Below are 21,709 nucleotides of genomic sequence, written 5' to 3' on the forward strand. Positions count from 1 at the left end.
CTCTGCTAAACACTGACGGGTGTCGGATTTACGTCAGCGCTGTCCAGACCATGGTAAGTGGCACGCACAAGGTGTTGGCTACACGGGTCGGACTTAACACTTGGCCCTTGGCTGGTCATGGGGCATTGGAGGAGGAGGGGGAGGAGGCGGGGACAACAGATCTGGGTTGGGGGGCGGCCATGTACAGACCAAACGAAAGGGACTTCCCTCCGCCGTGCCCAAACGTGTCTCCGCAGGATGCCACGACCCACCTACCTGGGCGAAGCTCCGTGCCCTGCTGGGCTCTGCCCACACCGGACGAGTGCAGCTTGGCGCCAGGCTCCGGGGAGATTTCGACCTGCACTTCAGCGACGTCCAGCTGGAAGGGAGGAAACCAAAGTCAAAGAATCACTTAGAGCGCAAGGGACAGTCTTGGGAGCAGCTCTTAGGGTGTCCACACGTTTTGTCTTAGTGGGGCTAACGCTAGGCCGACACTCCCAGTGCTGGTACTGGGGGAGTGCCGCACTGTCGGAGGTGCCGTCTTTCGGACGAGACCTTAAACCGAGGCCCCGTCTGCCCCTCTCAGGTGGATGCAAAAGATCCCACGGCCGCTATTGGAAGAAGAGCAGGGGGGAGTTCTCCCCGGTGTTTTGGCCAATATTTATCCCTTAACCAACATCACTGGTCATTATCACATTTCTGTTTGCGGGATCTTGCTGTGCGCAAATTGGCTGCTGCGTTTCCTACATTACAACAGTGACTACACTTCAAAAAGTACTTCATTGGCTGTAATAAGTATCAGTATGTTTACTGGTCTCAGTAAAAGTGACCATTAAAGCGGTCAGATTGTGGTAAAAAGCCAATGAAGGAAACTGGCCGTCCTTACCCGGTCTGGGCCTATACGTGACTCCTAGTCCCACACCCAATGAGGTTGACTCTCAACTGCCTTCAGGAGGTGGCCTAGCAAGCCTTTCAGTTGTATCAAACCTCAGGGCAATGAGGGAGGGGCAATAAATGCCGGCCTTGCCAGTGATGCCCACATCCAGAGAATGAATTTATCAGCAGGAGGGCGAGTAACTGGGACACTCGAGGCTGGAAAGCCACATAAGGTCCACCGTCCATAATTTGGGGGCTTCTGTTGTGGAGTGCACAAGATGGGAGCGAGAAAGTTAACCCAGAACAATCCTGTCAGAGACCCCAGGGGGCAACAGGGCCAGGGTTAAGAGGGTCATCGTCAGGGGGGCATTAGCTCAAGAAGGCACAGGTCAGGAGGGCACAGGTCAAGGGTCAAGATGACACAGGATCGAGGTGTCAGGGTCAAGGAGGGCACAGGGCAAGGGTTAAGAGGGCACAGGGTTGTGAAGGACAGGTCTCAGGGAGGGGTGAGACAATATTTCTTCCCACGGAGGGCGATCGACAGCTAACCTCCAGCAAGGGTGTTGGAAGCCAGGTCACTGGAGTTGTGTAAGGGAGAGCTGGAGTGTTATAAAGGGAGGTGATCGCACGGGCTAAAGCTCCTCTTCCTCTGAACCCACCGTGTGATTGATGTCCTTTCCCATGGGGTCAAGACACAAACCGGTTCGTGGGGCACAGGCTGACTGAAACTGCTCGACACACGACAACAATCCCAAGAAACAGACAATGAATCCCCACTGGAATACAGCTAGGAACAGGAAACCAGGAATGTTGGAAAATCACAGCAGGTCAGTCGGTTTCTGGAACAGGAAAGTCCTGTCCGCGATTTGGGGTTAAACTATCCATCCGAGTCAGAAGGTCGTGGGTTCGAGCCCCACTCCAGAGACTTGAGCCTCGTAATCCAGGCCGACACTCCCGGTGCCGGTACCGAGGGAGTGCCGCACTGTCGGAGGTGCCGTCCTTCAGATGAAATGTTAAACTGAGGCCCCGTCTGCCCCTCTTCTGTAAAAGATCCCACGGCCACTATTGGAAGAAGAGCAGGGGGGAGTTCTCCCCGGTGTCCTGGGCCAATATTTATCACTCAACCAACATCATTAACAAAACAGATTATCTGGTCATTATCACATTGCTGTTTGTGGGCTCTTGCTGTGCGCAAATTGGCTGCCACATTGGCGGGACAGTGTAGAGGGAGATTTACTCTGTGTCTAACCCTGTACCTGCCCTGGGAGTGTTTGATGGAACAGTGTAGAGGGAGCTTTACTCTGTATCTAACCATGTACCTGCCCTGGGAGCGTTTGATGGGACAGTGTAGAGGGAGCTTTACTCTGTATCTAACCCTGTACCTGTCCTGGGAGTGTTTGATGGGACAGTGTAGAGGGAGCTTTACTCTGTATCTAACCCTGTACCTGCCCTGGGAGCGTTTGATGGGACAGTGTAGAGGGAGCTTTACTCTGTATCTAACCCTGTACCTGCCCTGGGAGTGTTTGATGGGACAGTGTAGAGGGAGCTTTACTCTGTATCTAACCCTGTACCTGCCCTGGGAGTGTTTGATGGGACAGTGTAGAGGGAGCTTCACTCTGTATCTAACCCTGTACCTGCCCCGGGAGTGTTTGATGGGACAGTGTAGAGGGAGCTTTACTCTGTATCTAACCCTGTACCTGCCCTGGGAGTGTTTGATGGGACAGTGTAGAGGGAGCTTTACTCTGTATCTAACCCTGTACCTGCCCTGGGAGTGTTTGATGGGACAGTGTAGAGGGAGCTTTACTCTGTATCTAACCCTGTACCTGCCCTGGGAGTGTTTGACGGGACAGTGTAGAGGGAGCTTTACTCTGTATCTAACCCTGTCCCTGCCCTGGGAGTGTTTGATGGGACAGTGCAGAGGGAGCTTTACTCTGTATCTAACCCGTGCTGTACCTGCCCTGGGAGTGTTTGATGGGACAGTGTAGAGGGAGCTTTACTCTGTATCTAACCCTGTACCTGCCCTGGGAGTGTTTGATGGGACAGTGTAGAGGGAGCTTTACTCTGTATCTAACCCTGTACCTGCCCTGGGAGTGTTTGATGGGACAGTGTAGAGGGAGCTTTACTCTGTATCTAACCCTGTACCTGCCCTGGGAGCGTTTGATGGGACATCTCTCTAGCAGGCAGACTGAGGCGAGGCAGATATTTCCTATCTGGGGGTCTCTGGGCTGCTGCAATTCGTTACATCCAGGATTGACGGTGGCTGGGGGGGGGGAGGGGGGGGGGGGAGCAAAGAGGGGGTGGGGAATGTTCGGGGCAGGGCAGGAGGTGGGCTCAGGACGTCCACTTTCCTCGGTAACTAAGGTCTTCGTGTCACGGAACTACGGGAAGCTTCCCTCGGAGGAACGCGTTGGTCCCCTACGTACGGACCGAGGCCTGGCTGGCTCGCCACCACCTTACCCACACCGCTCGTGCCATGAACACCGTGCTGGCGGCCCCTTTTACCTCCGTCCTCGCGCCAGCCCACTCGGCCTGGCCCGCGCTCCCGTCAGCCTCCTCCACCGAGTCGCTGCGCCTTCGCGACCGTTTCTTCTTGACCAGGTCCGCGTCCCTGAGGTGAGAGAAGCCCGTCTTGCTCGACCGGCCCGGGGACCGGCTCTCCGACGACTGCGAGCGCTGGAGCCTCTCCGGCCTGCCGGTGCTGCAGGGCAAGCTCGCGCCGTTCCTGGCCTCCGCGCCGTCCGCAGGATCCGGAGGTCCATCCTTGCCCCAGGGCCGATCCGCAGACCCGTTGGGAATACCGACGCTCTCTTCCCGGGGGACGACCGCCCTCTCTTTTTCCAGCGCCGTCTCTTGCGTTTGAGGGCTCTCTGGCTGCTTGACCGTCCCATGATGCTCTTGGCTGACCGTCCCCCCGGGTTCCCCGTGGCCCCTTGCGGCCGAAGGCGTCCCACGGCTCGGGGGAGGTGAACCCCCGGGCTTCCCGGCACTCTCCGCAGCTGGCGGGCGGGCGGCTTGCCCACGATCCTTTTGGGCGGGCGGCCCCTCAGGAGCGGACGGCACCGCTGGCCTCTCATGATCCTCTGTGATGAGCAAAGCTGGAGTGATGGGATCTTCACTGATGAACAGCTCAATAGGTTGCCCACTATCTCCTGGGCTGGACACGTCCATTGGCCGCCCAGGAACCGCTGCAGTTGGCATCTCCTTGGCCTGTGGATGCTCCTCTGAGGCCTCTGTAATGGACAGATCTTTTGACCTCCCATGGTCCTCTGAGGTGACCTGCTTCCCATGGTCCTCTGAGGTGACCTGCTTCCCATGGTCCTCTGAGGCGACCTGCTTCCCATGGTCCTCTGAGGCGACCTGCTTCCCATGGTCCTCTGAGGCGACCTGCTTCCCATGGTCCTCTGAGGCGACCTGCTTCCCATCGTCCTCTGAGGTGACCTGCTTCCCATCGTCCTCTGAGGCGACCTGCTTCCCATCGTCCTCTGAGGCGACCTGCTTCCCATCGTCCTCTGAGGCGACCTGCTTCCCACGGTCCCCTGCAATGGACAGTTCACTGATCTTCCCATGATCCTCTGAGGCAGGCGGCCCAACATATTTCTCATCAGCCTCTGTAATGGGCAGTTCTCTTGACCTCCCACGGTCCTCCGAGGCGACCTGCTTCCCACGGTCCTCCGAGGCGACCTGCTTCCCACGGTCCTCCGAGGCGACCTGCTTCCCACGGTCCTCCGAGGCGACCTGCTTCCCACGGTCCTCCGAGGCGACCTGCTTCCCACGGTCCTCTGTAACGGACAGTTCCTTAGACTTCCCATGATCCTCTGAGGCAGGCGGCCCCACGGCCTTCCCATGATCCTCTGTAGCGGTCAGTTCCCGGGGCTTCCTGCGGGCCTTTGCAATGGGCACCTCCTTGGGCCTCCCACGGTCCTCCGAGGCAGAGCCCGGCCCAGGCTTCCCGTGATCCTTTGGCAGCGCGACATTTGCCTCAGCATTTTGACCGTGAACCAAATGCTTTGGCCCCGGGGCCAGAACAGCCTCGGTTGTTTGGGCACTCGCAGAGGCCCTGGTGCTAGACACTGTCGCCTGGGACTGTTCCGGAGGGAGCGAGTCGCCATTGGCATCGTAGCCAACCGCTGTGGAGGAGTTGGCGTGTGAATTGGCCTGAGGAGAGGCTTTTGACTCTGGGCTTTCAGCGTTGCTCAACAGGACTTGGCTGTTCCTCTTCAAGGCTTCCCTCTTGGGCCGGTTGGGTCTCTGAGGCACAGAGCTGGCATGGTGGACCTCCATTCTCTCCGAGTAAAACTGGATAGGGTCCAAAGAGCTATGGGTGTCCGAGTCGAAGTTTCCTACCTTATAGGTGCTCTGGCTGCTGTTCTCTTCGATCTGCACCACGTTGAGCTCCTGGCCGGTGAAGTGGGCCCTGATCTGGCACAGGTAGGTCATCACGATGAGCTTGTCGGGGATGGCCAGGAGGACCATGTCCGCTGGGTCCAGGAGCCTTGAGATACCGAGGCTGGCAAACCCGTCAAAGGCCTGGAGAGGCACAAGAAAAGGAGAAAGCCGCCAAAAGCAGATGTGAGTGGATGAACAGTTAGCAAAATGTACCATTGACCCCCGGCCTCAACAGCTTTTTGGGGGAGAGAGTTCCAGATTCCCACTCCCCTTTGTGTGAAGAAATGCTTCCTGACATCACCCCTGAACGGCCTGGCTCTAATTTTAAGGTTCTGCCCCCTTGTTCTGGACTCCCCCCACCACCAGAGGAAATAGTTTCTCTCTATCGACCCTATCAAATCCTTTAATCATCTTAAACACCTCGATTAGATCACCCCTTAATCTTCTACACTCGAGGGAATACAAGCCTCGTCTCTGCAACCTGTCCTCGTAATTTAACCCTTTTAGCCCCGGTATCATTCTGGTGAACCTGCGCTGCACCCCCTCCAAGGCCGATATATCCTTCCTGAGGGGACGGTGCCCAGAACTGAACGCAGTATCTCCAGATGGGATCTGACCAGAGTTTTATATAACTGTATTCCAACCCCCCCCCCTACCCCGAGATTAAAGGCCAACATTCCATTAGCCTCTTTAATTATTTTTTGTACCTGTCGACTGGCTTTTAGTGATTTCAGTCCTCGGACCCCTAAATCTCCCTGCTCCTCCGCAGTTCTTAACTTCTCGCCATTTAGAAATGATTCTGATTTGTCTTTCTTCGGCCCAATGTGGATGACCTCGCACTTGCCCACGTTGGCCTCCATCTGCCACAGTTTGGCCCACTCAATGTTCCTTTGCAGCTTTCCTCTCCCATTACTGTCTCCCCATGGGCGCAATCTGCTTTCAACAGCCCGAGCCCACAAACGGAAACATAAAGAAGGGAAGTTGGGGGGGGGGGGGTCAAAAAAAAAAAAAGAAATCCCCCCAGAAACCTCAAAGGGCTGCCAACTCTCCAGGATCGGCCTGGAGTCCCCCCCCAGGAATTAAAGATTAATGTCCAGCAAAACCCGGGGAGATAAAATTAAAGAAATTTCCATTATTTTTGAGCAGTTTCATTTATCAGTTGTAAAAATATTGGAGATGAGGGAGAACTGGCTTCTTGACAAGAGTCAAGAATCGTCCAATCGGGTAACGAAGAGTCAGCTCGCTTTCCGATTGGCCGTGGGAAGGCGGGGCGTCACGTGTTGGGCGACCATTGGCGGAGCGTGGGGGCGGTCGCAGACGGGAGAGAGGGGATCACGGGATGAAACCTCCACGGGACACGTCCAACCCGCGCGCGCGCGCGCCCGCCTCCACCTTGACCCGCTGGCCTCGTCCCTCGCGCGAGGGGTCCAAAGCCTCGACTTGCACTCACCTTCTTGTTGTTCGTTTTGATGTCGTGAGGGTCCAGTGAGGAGTAATCTCTGGAGGGGGGGAAAAAGAAAAAGAGACGGAGCAATAAACGGATAAGGGGCAGGGCCCGCCAAAAATATCACCGAACTGCGGGCGCGCCCGAGGGGTAAAGTGATAGAAGCCTGCGTGATGCCCAGAACGATTGTGTAAATGAGTTGGGACCGAATAGAAGAGGGCAAGTTGCAAATAGTCTCTTGGAGGCCAGAATCGCCATAGGCCGAATGGGCCTCGGTGGAGCTGGCCGGGGGGGCGGCCCCGCGGTGGAGCTGGCCGGGGGGTGGGGGGGTGGGGGGGCCATGGTGGAGCTGGCCTGTGCTGTTGTGGCCCACGGTGGAGCTAGCCGGGGTTGGGGGGGGGGGGAAGGAGGCCCACGGTGGAGCTGGCCGGGGCGGGGTGGGGGAAGGGGGAAAGCACACGGTGGAGCTGGCCGGGGCGGGGTGGGGGAAGGGGGAAAGCACACGGTGGAGCTGGCCGGAGTTGGGGGGTGGGGGGGGGCCATGGTGGAGCTGGCCTGTGCTGAAGTGGCCCACGGTGGAGCTATCCGGGATTGGGGGGTGGGGGGGGGGGTGGGGAGGCCCACGGTGGAGCTGGCCTGTGCTGAAGTGGCCCACGGTGCACCTCCTCCAGCCCCTACAACCCTCCGAGATCTCCGCGCTCCTCCAATTCTGGCCTCTTGTCCATCCCCGGTTTCCATCGCTCCGCCATTGGCGGCCGTGCCTTCAGCTGCCTGGGCCCTGAGCTCTGGAATTCCCTCCCTAAACCTCTCCGCCTCTCTCTCCCCCTTTAAGACGCTCCTTAAAACCTACCTCTTTGACCGAGCTTTTGGTCACCTGTCCCCTTATGTCCTTGTGTAGCTCGGCGTCAAATTGAAGTGCTTTGGGATGTTATTACTACGTTAAAGGCGCTATATAAATGCAGATTCTTGTTGTACGTACATGAGTCCAGGCTGGAAGTGGTGCAGGATGGCGCAGAAGGCCAGCCCGTTCCTCCAGGAGGTGGTGAAATTGGTGATCTTTAGCCGAGGGTAGTCTTTGGTCACCTCCTTACACCAGTCCAGCAGGCAGCGGCTGGGATTGGCGAGGAACGGGCTCTGAAGGGGGCAGTGCTGTTGGGGGACAAAAAGGAGGGGCACAGTCAGACACAATCCTCTTCGACTCGGTACCACGCCAAAGGCCCAAACTCCCCTCCCACCAAACCCCACCCGTTAGAAACAGGAGGAGGCCATTCAGCCCCTCCGGCCTGCTCCGCCATTCAATCAGATCGTGGCTGATCTGTATCTCGATCCCAATTTCCCTCCTTTGCTCCTTATCCTAACCCAACAAAAATCCATCCATCTCAGTCTTGAAAGCTCCCATTGACCTCTGCAGTCTTTTTGGGGGAGAGTTTTCCAGATTTCCACTCCCCTTTGCGTGAAGAAATGCTTCCTGACATCACCCCTGAACGGCCGAGCTCTAATTTTAAGGTTACGCCCCCTCGTTCTGGATTCTTCCCAGCAGAGGAAATAGTTTCTCTCTATCTACCCTGTCGAATCTCAAGCAGATCACCCCTTAATCTCTTAAACTCACAGGAATACAGGCCTGGTTTAAGCAACTTGGTTAAAGAGCAATTGAACCCTTTCTAGTACTGTTGTAGCTAGTCGATCTTTCTTTCCCTCTCCATCTTGACTCTCTCCATCCTCTATCCCCCTCCTTGCTACTCAATCAGCCCGCGTTCCCATTACTGTTCAGCAGTCTCCAGATTCTCTCTCTCTCTCTCGCCTCCGAGTCAGAAGGTCGTGGGTTCGAGCCCCACTCCAGAGACTCGAGCCCCATAATCCAGGCCGACACAGTGCCAGTACTGAGGGAGTGCCGCACTGTCGGAGGTGCCCGTCTTTAAACCGAGGCCCTGTCTGCCCCTCTCAGGTGGATGTAAAAGATCCCATGGCCACTATTTCAAAGAAGAGCAGGGGGGAGTTCTCCCCGGTGTCCTGGGCCAATGTTTATCCCTCAACCAACATCACTAAAAAAAATCCCAGATAATCTGCTCATTATCACATTGCTGTTTGTGGGATCTTGCTGTGCGCAAATTGGCTGCCGCGTTTCCTACATTACAACAGTGACTACACTTCAAAAACACTTCATTGGCTGTAACGTGCTTTGGGACGTCCTGAGGTCGTGAAAGGCGCTATATAAATGCAGATTCTTTCTTTCCTTCCCGTTGTTTTTAAACCAGAGGTCCCTGGACCTGAAGGAACCATTTTGCCAATTGTCAACTCTCTTCCTGATCGGGAAAACTTCAACACGATCCCCGCACAAACTCTCCCCTTTCCCAGAGGGGAAAAGCAAACCCAACTTCCCTCCGAGTTAAGTTGCTGGAAGGGGGCCGAGTGGGGAAGGAGAGGGAAAGCAGGGTTCAGGGTTGAGACGGAAGAGTGAAGCGCTTACTACCGAGGGGCCTGCAGGTTTCTTCTCCGGGCTCGATCCTTCCAGGCTGGAATCTGCGGCGGCGGGCGATGAGGAACTGGCGTTCAGGGATATCGGAGGGGGCGGGGCTTTCCGCTTGGTCCTGGCTTCAGGTTCCTTCTGATTGGCCGACACTTGCGCTGCCTCTGCGTCTGTCGAGGGCGGCGTTGCCAGACGGGAGCCAGATGTTGACCTGGTTTGCCTCGCCGCGGAGCCTGGCTCGGGCGCTTTGCCACCAGCTGTGCTCCCCTGGGCATTCTTTGCGCCGGCCGCTGAGGCGGGCCCCGCCACGTTATGGTCGACCATTGAATCCTGCGTGATTGCCTTGGGCGGTGACGTCGATGGTTTCCATGCGTCCATCGCGCCCGTTGAGGTTGAAGGCGCCGCAGAGTCCAGAGGTTCACCACTAGGCATTCCCAGGGACGCCTTGGTCAAACTGTGCTGCCTTTTCTTTAGCCGCGGAGCGGGCAGTGGCGTCTCTCCCCTCATCTCACTGGCTTTGGTGGACCTGAAAGTAGGAGAGTAGCACACGATGAATGGGGTCCAACACAAGACAACTGGTTGAAGATGAATGTGAAGATGAGCGCCTTGTGTGACCCCCCCCACCCCGCCCGGTGTGCGACCCCCTCCCCCCCTCGGCCCGGTGTGCGACCCCCTCCCCCCCTCGGCCCGGTGTTTCTTTCCATCCCTGAATACCGATCGGTTGGTTACCGGTTCTGGTGCTGCACCACTCATAGAATCATAGAAAGGTTACAGCACGGAAGGAGGCCGTTCGGCCCATCGAGTCCATGCCGGCTCTATGCAAGAGCAATCCAGCTAGTCCCACTTCCCCGCCCTATCCCCGTAGCCCTGCAATTTTTTTCCTTTCAAGTACTTATCCAGTTCCCTTTTGAAGGCCATGATTGAATCTGCCTCCACCACCCCCTCGGGCAGTGCATTCCAGATCACAACCACTCGCTGTGTAAAAAAGTTTTCCCTCATGTCGCCTTTGGTTCTTTTGCCAATCACCTTAAATCTATGCCCTCTGGTTCTCGACCCTTCCGCCAATGGGAGCAGTTTCTCTCTATCTACTCTGTCTGGGCCCTTCGTGATTTTAAATACCCGTGTCAAAAGTCCACGGAGATACTTCTCAATGACGGCCCGCTGGGGCACCGAGCCAGCTCGGGGCGGGTAACAGCTCGCAGGAGGCGGCCAGTGTTCCAGCGACAGATCTCCACTGCGCGGCCAACGGTCTCTGCTTGCTTTAAGGATCGCCGTGACTGCGCGACGACAGGGGCCCAAATAAGGTAAAACGCCTGGTGCACATCTGTCCATGCAGGAACCGCGACAATTAGCTTGGCCGTTTGGCCTCGCGGGCCAGCCAGCCAAGAAACCATCCGAGACAGATACTGGCCTTATTGGGGAATGCGAATTTTTAAAAATTGTTTCTCGGGGTGTGGGCATTGCTGGCAACACTGGCATTTATTGCCCATCCCTAGTTGCCCCTTGAGAAGGTGGTGGTGGGCCTTCTTCTTGGACCGCTGTAGTAGTGGTCTTGATACAACTGAGCGACCGCTTCAGAGGGCAGTTAAGAGTCAGCTACGTTGGCTGTGGGATTGCAGTCACTTATAGGCCCAGACCGGGTACGGACGGCAGGTTTCCTTCCCCAAAGGGCATCGGTAAAACAGTTGAGTTTTTTCTAATGACACCAGCTGTTTATTTCCAGATTTATTTAAACCGAGTTCAAACTGCACTGGTGGGATTCGAACTCTCGATTACTAGACCAGTGACATTACCACCACACTAACCATAGCCTAGTGTTGGAGAGATGGTAGGAATAGAAGAACTGGGAGAGCGATAAGAGGGTGGGTGGGTTTGGAAGATTCCGAGGCCCATCCGATGGATTTGGTTAGGAAGTAGATCGGAATCCCTCTCACTTACCCATCGTCCTTCTTCTCCGTTGCTGGTTGCTCAGCAACGGGTTTGCGGCCTACCTCCTCCGGCTTGCCGAGTCTCTGGGCGTCGAGCTGGGGTGAAGCGACCGGTCCCTCGTCTTCGAAGGGATTGGTCGGCTCGGCTGCGTTGTTGACTGGCTGCCGGCTGTCTGCGTTTCTTCCACCCCGGGTCGGCTTGGTTTCAGCGACTCGACCTCCGAGCTGGCTGGCCGGGGTTTCCCCGCCGCTGTTCAGGGGCCGATGCTGGCTCTCGACGCCGTGACCCGCCTCCGATGTAACCGGTGACCCGCGGTCTTCGTTAAAAGGGTTTCTGTGCGGGAGTTGTGCTTTGTGGACCGGGCTAAACGGGCGAGAGCTGGCTGGAGTTGCCTTTGATTCATGACCACCTGAGGCATCCTCCTTCCATCTATCGGGGATTGGAGCTGTGTGTTAAAGAGAATTTAACAGAGTTAGATACAGAGTAAAGCTCTCTCTACACTGTCCCATCAAACACTCCCAGGGCAGGTACAGGGTTAGATACAGAGTAAAGCTCCCTCTACACTGTCCCATCAAACAGTCCCAGGGCAGGTACAGGGTTAGATACAGAGTAAAGCTCCCTCTGCACTGTCCCATCAAACACTCCCAGGGCAGGTACAGCACGGGTTAGATACAGAGTAAAGCTCCCTCTACACTGTCCCATCAAACACTCCCAGGGCAGGTACAGGGTTAGATACAGAGTAAAGCCCCCTCTACACTGTCCCATCAAACACTCCCAGGGCAGGTACAGGGTTAGATACAGAGTAAAGCTCCCTCTGCACTGTCCCATCAAACACTCCCAGGGCAGGTACAGGGTCAGATACAGAGTAAAGCTCCCTCTACACTGTCCCATCAAACACTCCCAGGGCAGGTACAGGGTTAGATACAGAGTAAAGCTCCCTCTACACTGTCCCATCAAACACTCCCAGGGCAGGTACAGGGTTAGATACAGAGTAAAGCTCCCTCTACACTGTCCCATCAAACACTCCCAGGGCAGGTACAGCACAGGTTAGATACAGAGTAAAGCTCCCTCTACACTGTCCCATCAAACACTCCCAGGGCAGGTACAGCACAGGTTAGATACAGAGTAAAGCTCCCTCTACACTGTCCCATCAAACACTCCCAGGGCAGGTACAGGGTTAGATACAGAGTAAAGCTCCCTCTACACTGTCCCATCAAACACTCCCAGGGCAGGTACAGCACGGGTCAGATACAGAGTAAAGCTCCCTCTACACTGTCCCATCAAACACTCCCAAGGCAGGTACAGCACAGGTTAGATACAGAGTAAAGCTCCCTCTACACTGTCCCATCAAACACTCCCAGGACAGGTACAGCACGGGTCAGATACAGTAATATCAGTGTGCACTCTTACCGAGCCATACAGACCAGGAAGGTCCTGCATTCAATCGGCACTCTGTGCTGAGCTGCAGATCTCAGTCTCGGGCAGTAGGTGAGTTGGTATAATTAGCCTTAGTGCCCCTGGAGTTAGGGGGCAGGGGGCAATCAAGTAAATCAGCCAGGGTTCCCGCTCCTGATCACTGCCCAGTGACAGTGACAGGAAAGCCCTTGGCGGAGTGTGGGCGTTGGAGGTGTTAAGGATCGGGCTTGGCTCTGATGCACCCCTTGGTTGAACACACGAGGCATCAGCCCGTGAGTGCTGGGTTAAGGAACCTGGGCCGTAAGGATGGGAGGAACAGACTACGAGAGGGAAATAACCGTCCGCAATCTTGAAGAGGCCCCCGACATCCTTCAGGTTGCGAGCGTGCTCAGAAAACTCACCTGCCAGTGTCCCCGTTACACCGTGACTCGTTCCCGCTGCCCCATGATCCTCCTCTTCCTCCTCCAGCGTGCCGAGAGGCTCGTTCACATCTGGAAATGACAACGGCGACAGAGTTACACACTCCCGCGTGTCCCGGCGGCTTCCAGGATTTATTGATCCGGGCCAGCGATTGAATGGCCAGGAGACGGACTGGAGAGGGGACTAATCCCCGATTCCAGGCCGCTGGTGAAAGCTCTCAGGAGGCCCTTTTGAGTTTCAATAGGGGGCTTTCGCCTCTGCCGTGCATGCTGGGATACCCCGGCCTCCATAGATGTCCCTTGTTCTTTTATCTCTCCCTCGCTCGCCCTCTCCAAACTTGTAAGTCCCACAGTCAGGGCAGGATGTGAAGAGAGGAAGGGATGTGCAGAAAAAAAGATGGGGAAGGAGAGAGAGTAGAGAAGAGGATGGGTGAGAAGAGGACGAGAGAGAGAGAAAGGGGATGAAAGAACGCAAGAAAGAAATAGGAGCAGGAGAAGGCCATTCGGCCCCTCGAGCCTGCTCCGCCATTCAATCAGATCATGGCTGATCTTCGACCTCAACTCCACTTTCCCGCCCGATCCCCATATCCACTGATTCCCCGAGAGTCCAAAAATCTGTCTATCTCAGTCTTGAATGTACTCAACGACTCAGCATCCACAGCCCTCAGGGGTAGAGAATTCCAAATATTCATCACCCTCTGAGTGAAGAAAGTTCTCCTCATCTCAGTCCTACATGGCCGACCCCTTATCCTGAGACTATGCCCAGATTCTCCAGCCGGGGAAACAGCCTCTCAGCATCTACCCTGTCAAGTCCTCTCAGATTCTTATATGTTTCAATGAGATCACCTCTCATTCTTCTAAACTCCAGAGAGTATAGGCCCATTCTACTCAATCTCTCCTCATAGGACAACCCTCTCATCCCAGGAATCAATCTGGTGAACCTTTGTTGCACCGCCTCTAAGGCAAGTATATCCTTCCTTAGGTAAGGAGACCAAAACTGTACACAGTACTCCAGGTGTGGTCTCACCAAAGCCCTGTACAATTGCAGCAAGACCTCCTTGTACTCCAACCCCCTTGCAATAAAGGCCAACATACAATTTGCCTTCCTAATTGCTTGCTGTACCTGCATGTTAACTTTCTGTGTTTCGTGTACGAGGACATCCAAATCCCTCTAAACACCAGCATTTAATAGTTTCCCACCATTTAAAAATATTCTGTTTTTCTATTCTTCCTACCAAAGTGAATAACCTCACATTTCCCCACATTATACTCCATCTGCTACCTTCTTGCCCATTCACTTAACCTGTCCATATCCCTTTGCAGACTCTTTGTGTCCTCCTCACAGCTTACTTTCCCACCTAGCTTTGTATCATCAGCAAACTTGGATACATTACACTCGGTCCCTCCATCTAAGTCATTAATATAGATTGTAAATAGCTGAGGCCCAAGCACTGATCCTTGCGGCACCCCACTAGTTACAGCCTGCCAACCTGAAAATGTCCCGTTTATCCCTACTCTCTGTTTTCTGTCTGTTAACCAATCCTCAATCCATGCTAATATATTACCCCCAATCCCATGAGCCCTTATCTTGTGTAACAACCTTTTATGTGGCACCTTATCGAATGCCTTTTGAAAATCCAAATATACTACATCTACTGGTTCCCCTTTATCCACCCTGCTAGTTACATCCTCAAAAAACTCCAGTAGATTTGTCTGCCCCTTGTTATTATGATTTCCCTTTCATAAAACCATGTTGTCTCTGCCTAATCATATTATGATTTTCTAAGTGCCCTGTTAACACTTCCTTAATAATGGATTCCAGCAATTTCCCGACGACTGATATCAGGCTAACTGGCCTGTAATTCCCTGTTTTCTCTCTCCCTCCTTTCTTGAATAGCGGGGTTACATTTGTTACCTTGCAATCCACTGGGACCATTCTAGAATCAAGGGAATTTTGGACGATCACAACCAATGCATCCACTATCTCTGCAGCCACCTCTTTTAGAACCCTAGGATGTAGGCCATCAGGTCCAGGGGATTTATCGGCTTTTAGTCCCATTAATTTCTCCAGTACTTTTTCTTTACTAATATTAATTGTTTTAAGTTCCTCACTCTTGTTAGACCCTTGGTTCCCCACTGTTTCTGGTATGTTTTTTGTGTCTTCTACTGTGAAGACAGATACAAAATATTTGTAAAAATTTTCATGATTCCCCAATGTAATTTCTTCTGTCTCAGCCTCTAAAGGACCCGCATTTATTTTTTCTACTCTGTTCCTTTTTATTTACTTGTAGAAGCTCTTACAATCTGTTTTTATATTTCTTTCTAGTTTACTCTCATATTCTGTTTTCTCCCTCTATCAATTTTTTGGTCGTCCTTTGCTGGTTTCTAAAACTCTCCCAATCCTCAGGCTCACCACTCTTCTTGGCAACATTATAAGCCTCTTCTTTTAATCTAATACTATCCTTAACTTCTTTAGTTCGCCACAGATGGATCACTTTCCCCATGGAGATTTTATTCCTCAATGGAATATTTGTTGAGAATTATGAAATATTTATTTAAATGTTCGCCATTGCTTATCTACTGTCATATCTTTTAATCTAATTTCCCAATCTACCTTCGCCAACTCACCGCTACCTATGTAATTGGCTTTGTTTAATTTAAGACTCTAGTTTCGGACTTAAATACGTCACCCTCAAACTCAATGTGAAATTCTATCATATTATGATCACTCTTCCCCAGAGGATCCCTTACTATGAGATTACTAATTAACCCTGTCTTATTACTCAAGACAAGATCTAAAATAGCCTGTTCCCTGGTAGGTTCCATATGTATTGTTCTAGGAAACTGTCTCGAATGCATTCCACGAACTCATCCTCCAAACTACTTTTGCCAATTTGATTTGCCCAGTCTATAAGAAGATTAAAGTCCCCCAGGATTATTTCATTACCTTTGTTACAAGCTCCTCTTATTTCTTGATTAATACTCTGTCCAACAGTATAACTACTGCTGGGGGGCCTATAAACTACTCCCACCAGTGTTTTCTGCCCCTTGTTATTTCTTATTTCTACCCATACTGATTCTACTTCCTGATCTTCTGAGCCAAGATCCTTTCTCACTACTGTCCTTATGTCATCCTTTATTATCAGGGCTACTCCCCTTCCTTTTCCATTTTGTCTCGTCTTTTTGTAAAGTCAAATACCCTGGAATATTTAGTTCCTGACCTTGCTCACCTTACAACCACGTCTCAGTAATGGCTACCATTTATTTCTATATGTGAGAAGTGAATGAGAGAGAGGGAAAAAAATTTCATTAAGGTCCCTGACCCCCAACAATTCAATCGAGTGCTGGATTCCAGAGTAACTTCTGTTGACTATAACAGCCTAGCGTTCAACAATCAAAATAGAGGGCGTACATTTTCATTCAGAAAAGCAAGTTAATCACTCGTTCTCCAGTAGCCCTTCCCTCATTCAACGTGGAAAGGCTGGTGACCCCTGGTGAGTACGCGACGAGGCGTCAGGCAATCGGAAAACATGCCAGCAGCACACGTCCAACAAGCATGCACGATCCATCCATGCGGCCTTCATGTCCCCCGTCGCTCCTCCCCCCTTCTCAACACAAACCAGGCTTTCATTTGCAACACCAGGGGCGCTGCACATTGGACAAGTAAAGGGGGAGCAAGGAGCGTTCGTACAGTTATGGCTCGTGTGCAATGGAGTTGGTGTTTGACGTGCTTGATCCCGTTTAGACGACAGGACCGTTATCGATCTGTACGTAATCGCATATTTTCTTGGATGCCAAAAATCAGCCCGCCTTCCTTCTCCTGTTTGCTGTCGTGAAAGTGCACGTAAGTGAATGTCAGGCTCGGCGGTGATGCTCCCACAGTTGAATAGCCAGCCGAGACACTCGCGGGTCTAGATTCACATGAAAGGTGGCCGGCTGGGTGAGCTGGAGAGGGTGACCAGTGCCTCAGCAAGTCAGTGCCTTGAGGGAAAGAAGGGAAAGATGTCCAAAAAAAGGCAGTACTCCAGTGAATAAGGTAATTGGGATAACCTGCATGGGGGGGCAGTAAACCAGAGAATAAGGTAATTGGGATCACCTGCATGGGGGGCAGTAAACCAGAGAATAAGGTAATTGGGATCACCTGCATGGGGGGGCATTAAACCAGAGAATAAGGTAAGAGGGATAACCTGCATGGGGGGGGGCAGTAAACCAGAGAATAAGGTAATAGAGCCTGCTTACATGTGGGCTGTACTCCAGAGTATAAGGTCACAGGCATATCCTACATAGGTGCAGTAGTCCACAGAATAAGGTAATAGCGATAACTGTCATGGGGACAGTACTCCAGTGAATAAGGTAATGATAACCTGCATGGGGACAGTACTCCAGAGAATAAGGGAATAAAGATATCTTACATGGGGGGCAGTACTCCATAGAATTAGGTAATTGGGATAACTTGTGTGTGTTTGGGGGGGTAGTACTCCAGAGAATAAGCTAATTGGGATAACCTGCATGAGGTGGGGGGGGGCACTAATACAGAGAATAAGGTAATAGAGATGGCTTATATGGAGGCAGTACTCCAGAGAATAAGGTAATTGGGATAAGCTGCATGAGGTGGGGTGGGGGGCACTAATACAGAGAATAAGGTAATTGGGATAGTTTACATGGGGGCAGTACTCCAGAGAGTAAGGTAATTGGGCACAAGGCGATCACCTGTGTAGTGTCTCTGTACAAACAGTGCAAGAGTGAGCAAGCTGGGACACGGCAGCTCCAAACACACAGACCGGATTACATTCAGGAGCTGGAGCGGGACTGCTCCTCCAGCCCAACGCGGGTTAATGGCGATTAACGGCAAAGCGAGCTCCGTCACGGCATTTACCCACCTCTCAGCTGCTCCGTGTTAAAGAGAAACTTAAACCCTGCGACAGAACGAGAGGGAGTTTGTCAGGAAAGTTCAGGTGGCAAAGTGGAAAGTGCAGAAGGTCAACGGTCGCACAGTCAGTCCGACCGAAAACATCGTTTATTTTTATTCCGCATTTTGAGCTCGTGTTCAAACCCCTTCCTCTTAGCGATCAACTGTGGAAATTCCCCATTCATAATCTCAAATCTCAACCCTCGCAAGGGCAATATCAGCCGTCCTAACTGATTTCTAAGTGCAATACAGTATTCTAGATGATGATCTAACTTGCATAGTAACAGGACAACAATCAGTGCAGGGACCCTGCAGAGGGGGAGTAACAAGGCAGGGGCAGCGTGTCTCGTGCCCCTTTCAGGCCCATTAACGTGGCCGCCAGTCCAGGCAGGACGGCCGCCAGTCCAGGCAAGACGGCCGCCAGTCCAGGCAAGACGGCCGCCAGTCCAGGCAAGACGGCCGCCAGTCCAGGCAAGACGGCCGCCAGTCCAGGCAAGACGGCCGCCAGTCCAGGCAAGACGGCCGCCAGTCCAGGCAAGACGGCCGCCAGTCCAGGCAAGACGGCCGCCAGTCCAGGCAAGACAAGCACAGGACGCTAGGTCAGTTCCTCCTGAGAGTTACTGCCACACTTTCACACAGACTCCGCTACATTCCTTGTTGCTGTCTGTGCTACTAGTTACTGCATTAAAAATATAGACAAAACCCAGATCACATCACATCTGTTGTCTGCCCCGATACCTCAGTTAGTAAACGCACTGACCACCGTGATCCCGAGACTCAACTTCTGAACTCGGCTGGGGTTCCGACGTGGACACTTTAATTGGCCTCAGCACCCCTGGGCTAGGGAAGGGGGCAGCAGCGTGTATGTCCGAGGATAAATTCGTCCCCAGTAACGTGTTTGAGATTGCCACAAGCTTTAGGACCGGGAGACACGAGGGGAGCAGACAGTGTTTATACAGAGAGTGGTGGATGTGTGGAACAGACTGCACAGGATTGGGATTCAGAGATATCGGTGTACGGGACTGGCCAGGGAGACCGCAGAGTATTTGCCAGTCCGGTACCGTCCTGTCGGGCGAGGGCCAGACGGGGCTTGGCCCTGATGAGTCTCCCCTTGGTCAAATATCCCGCTGACACTCGGGCAAAATGGGCCGGGACGATGCTCCCCCACCCACCACGATCGAGAGTACCAACAAGTTCGGGTCCTGCCCACGACCAGTGTCGAGTCGGGAGGCGCCTCCTTGTGGCCAGCAGTGTTGGCTGACGAGGAACAGGCCAATGGAACCAACCAGCTGCGCTGAGCTGGTTTGCATCGGAATGAAGGTTGGGCGGGAGATCGGGAAAAGGGGACATGATCCAGGTTTTTTTTTGAGTGGTGTCAGATTATTTGATTCGGACTGTGGGATAGAACGTACGAGATAGCTCTCCCGGTGCAGAGTTCCACTTGAAGGGAGAACTTACGGGCAAAAAGGGGCCATTTCCCCATTTATTAAGTTCCACGCACGTGGGCCGAGTCAGATGTGATAAATCTGTGCGTCTGAACTCCCAATACGCTACCAACACTAAATCAGAAAACGTATCCCAATAATCACCTGATCGCAAACTCACCCCCCTTCAGGCACAGCCTGCACTCCCACCGATCACATCATCCAACTCTCTCTTGAATGGAACACAGGAACAGGAGGGGGCCATTCAGCCCCTCGAGCCTGTTCCGCCATTCAATCAGATCATGGCCGATCTGTATCTTAACTCCATCTACCCGCCTTGGTTCCGTGACCCTTAATCCCCTCACCCAACAAAAATCCATCAATCTCAGTCTTGAAATTTTCAATTGACCCCCGGCCTCGACAGCTTTTTGGGGGAGAGAGTTCCAGATTCCCACTCCCCTTTGTGTGAAGAAATGCTTCCTGACATCACCCCTGAACGGCCTGGCTCTAATTTTAAGGTTCTGCCCCCTTGTTCTGGACTCCCCCCACCAGAGGAAATAGTTTCTCTCTCTCGACCCTATCAAATCCTTTAATCATCTGAAACACCTCGATTAGATCACCCCTTAATCTTCTACACTCGAGGGAATACAAGCCTCGTCTCTGCAACCTGTCCTCGTAATTTAACCCTTTTAGCCCCGGTATCATTCTGGTGAATCTGCTCTGCACCCCCTCCAAGGCCGATATATCCTTCCTGAGGGGACGGTGCCCAGAACTGAACGCAGTGTCTCCAGATGGGGTCGAACCGGAGCTCTGGACAGCTGTAATATAACTTCCAGCCTTCTTGAGATAAAGGCCATCATATTGAATTATTCTTTGTACCTATCCACTAACTTTTAGTGATTTCTGTACTTGGACCCCTAAATCTCTCTGCTCCTCCACAGTTCCTGGCTTCTCAGCATTGGAAAATACTCCGATTTATCTTTCTTAGGTACAAAGTGGATGGCCTCACACTTCCCAACATTGAACTCCATCTGCCACAGTTTGGCTCTCCACCTAAAGTCTGTTCCATGTCTTGGTCACCCGAGATTCCCCTTGACCTTTGCTCCATTCACTTGGAGATTAGGTTCTATTGTGTTTGCTGCCTTCTGTACCTCAAGGAGGCCTTCCTCCCCAGGCAGAAGAGCTCAAGTCTCTCCGATCCTTCTTCACGACCTCAGTCCTTCTGGCCCCAGGGCTCGGATTCACAGAAGCTACGCCATGAGTACGATAGAACCAGACCTTAAGTCAGACAAGAGACTGGCAGAAACCCACCCCCCCGACATCGCACCGAGCCATGGAATAGTCTGCCAGCAAAATGACTTGAGCTTCAGAATGTTTCAAAAAGGAGCCGGATAGATACCTGATCAAGGAAAGAAAGGCTGCTTATTAGGGACACTGCTATTCCCGGCCAGAATGGAGATGATTGGAGAATTCCCCTGTCAATCATGCCTGGAGACTGCACTGATGTAAGTGATTTTACACATATAATTTGTATGTAACTATACTCCACTCACTGCATTTTATATTTTGCCCCTTCTTTCCCAGAGTGTCTGTTGACAGCACTGTGTCAGCCAATGAGTTGGAATCGGGGCGGGACTTACAGAAGGACCCACAGCAAACAGTCTATTTTACAGCAGACAAAGTCTATTTAAACTGCACACTACAGCAAACAGTCTACAGAGTCTATTTAAACTGCACACTACAGCAAACAGTTTACAGAGTCTATTTAAACTGCACACTACAGCAATCAGTCTAGAGAGTCTATTTAAACTGCACACTACAGCAAACAGTCTACAGAGTCTATTTAAACTGCACACTACAGCAAACAGTTTACAGAGTCTATTTAAACTGCACACTACAGCAATCAGTCTACGGAGTCTATTTAAACTGCACACTACAGCAAACTGTCTATAGAGTCTATTTAAACCTGCTTTTATCAGGAGACGTTGCTGTAGTTTCAGCCATGAGTTCTGTTTGCTGCAGTTCCTAGAGACTCTTTAAATAGTCTCTGTAGACTGCTGTAATGCACTGTTTAAATAGATTCTGTGGACAGTTTACTGTAATGCACTGTTTAAATAGACTCTGTGGACAGTTTACTGTAATGCACTGTTTAAATAGACTCTGTAGACAGTTTACTGTAGTGTGCAGTTTAAATAGACTCTGTAGACAGTTTGCTGTAGTGTGCAGTTTAAATAGACTCTGTAGACAGTTTGCTGTAGTGTGCAGTTTAAATAGACTCTGTAGACTGTTTGCTGTAGTATACAGTTTAAATAGACTCTGTAGACTGTTTGCTGTAGTGTGCAGTTTAAATAGACTCTGTAGACTGCTGTAGTGCGCAGTTTAAATAGACTCTGTAGACTATTTGCTGTAGTGTGCAGTTTAAATAGACTCTGTAGACTGTTTGCTGTAGTGCGCAGTTTA

The 21,709-nt window shown here is 52.3% G+C and overlaps 1 protein-coding gene across 1 annotated transcript in view; it reads right to left on the minus strand.

Moving 5' to 3' along the window:
• The window catches only part of LOC137306364 (EH domain-binding protein 1-like), a 38,451-nt gene that overhangs the window by 13,310 nt on the left and 3,432 nt on the right, over positions 1 to 21,709 (minus strand). The window contains exons 2-10 of the mRNA XM_067975518.1: positions 18,586 to 18,665; positions 17,797 to 17,832; positions 12,899 to 12,988; positions 11,091 to 11,526; positions 9,156 to 9,678; positions 7,665 to 7,834; positions 6,692 to 6,740; positions 3,358 to 5,382; positions 256 to 358 (exon numbers count right to left, since the gene is read on the minus strand). Of these exons, the coding sequence (XP_067831619.1) occupies positions 256 to 358; positions 3,358 to 5,382; positions 6,692 to 6,740; positions 7,665 to 7,834; positions 9,156 to 9,678; positions 11,091 to 11,526; positions 12,899 to 12,988; positions 17,797 to 17,832; positions 18,586 to 18,665 (3,512 nt within the window). The remainder of the gene's footprint in view (positions 1 to 255; positions 359 to 3,357; positions 5,383 to 6,691; positions 6,741 to 7,664; positions 7,835 to 9,155; positions 9,679 to 11,090; positions 11,527 to 12,898; positions 12,989 to 17,796; positions 17,833 to 18,585; positions 18,666 to 21,709) is intronic.

The sequence above is a fragment of the Heptranchias perlo genome, chromosome 43, assembly GCF_035084215.1.
Source record: "Heptranchias perlo isolate sHepPer1 chromosome 43, sHepPer1.hap1, whole genome shotgun sequence".
Classification (NCBI taxonomy): domain Eukaryota; kingdom Metazoa; phylum Chordata; class Chondrichthyes; order Hexanchiformes; family Hexanchidae; genus Heptranchias; species Heptranchias perlo.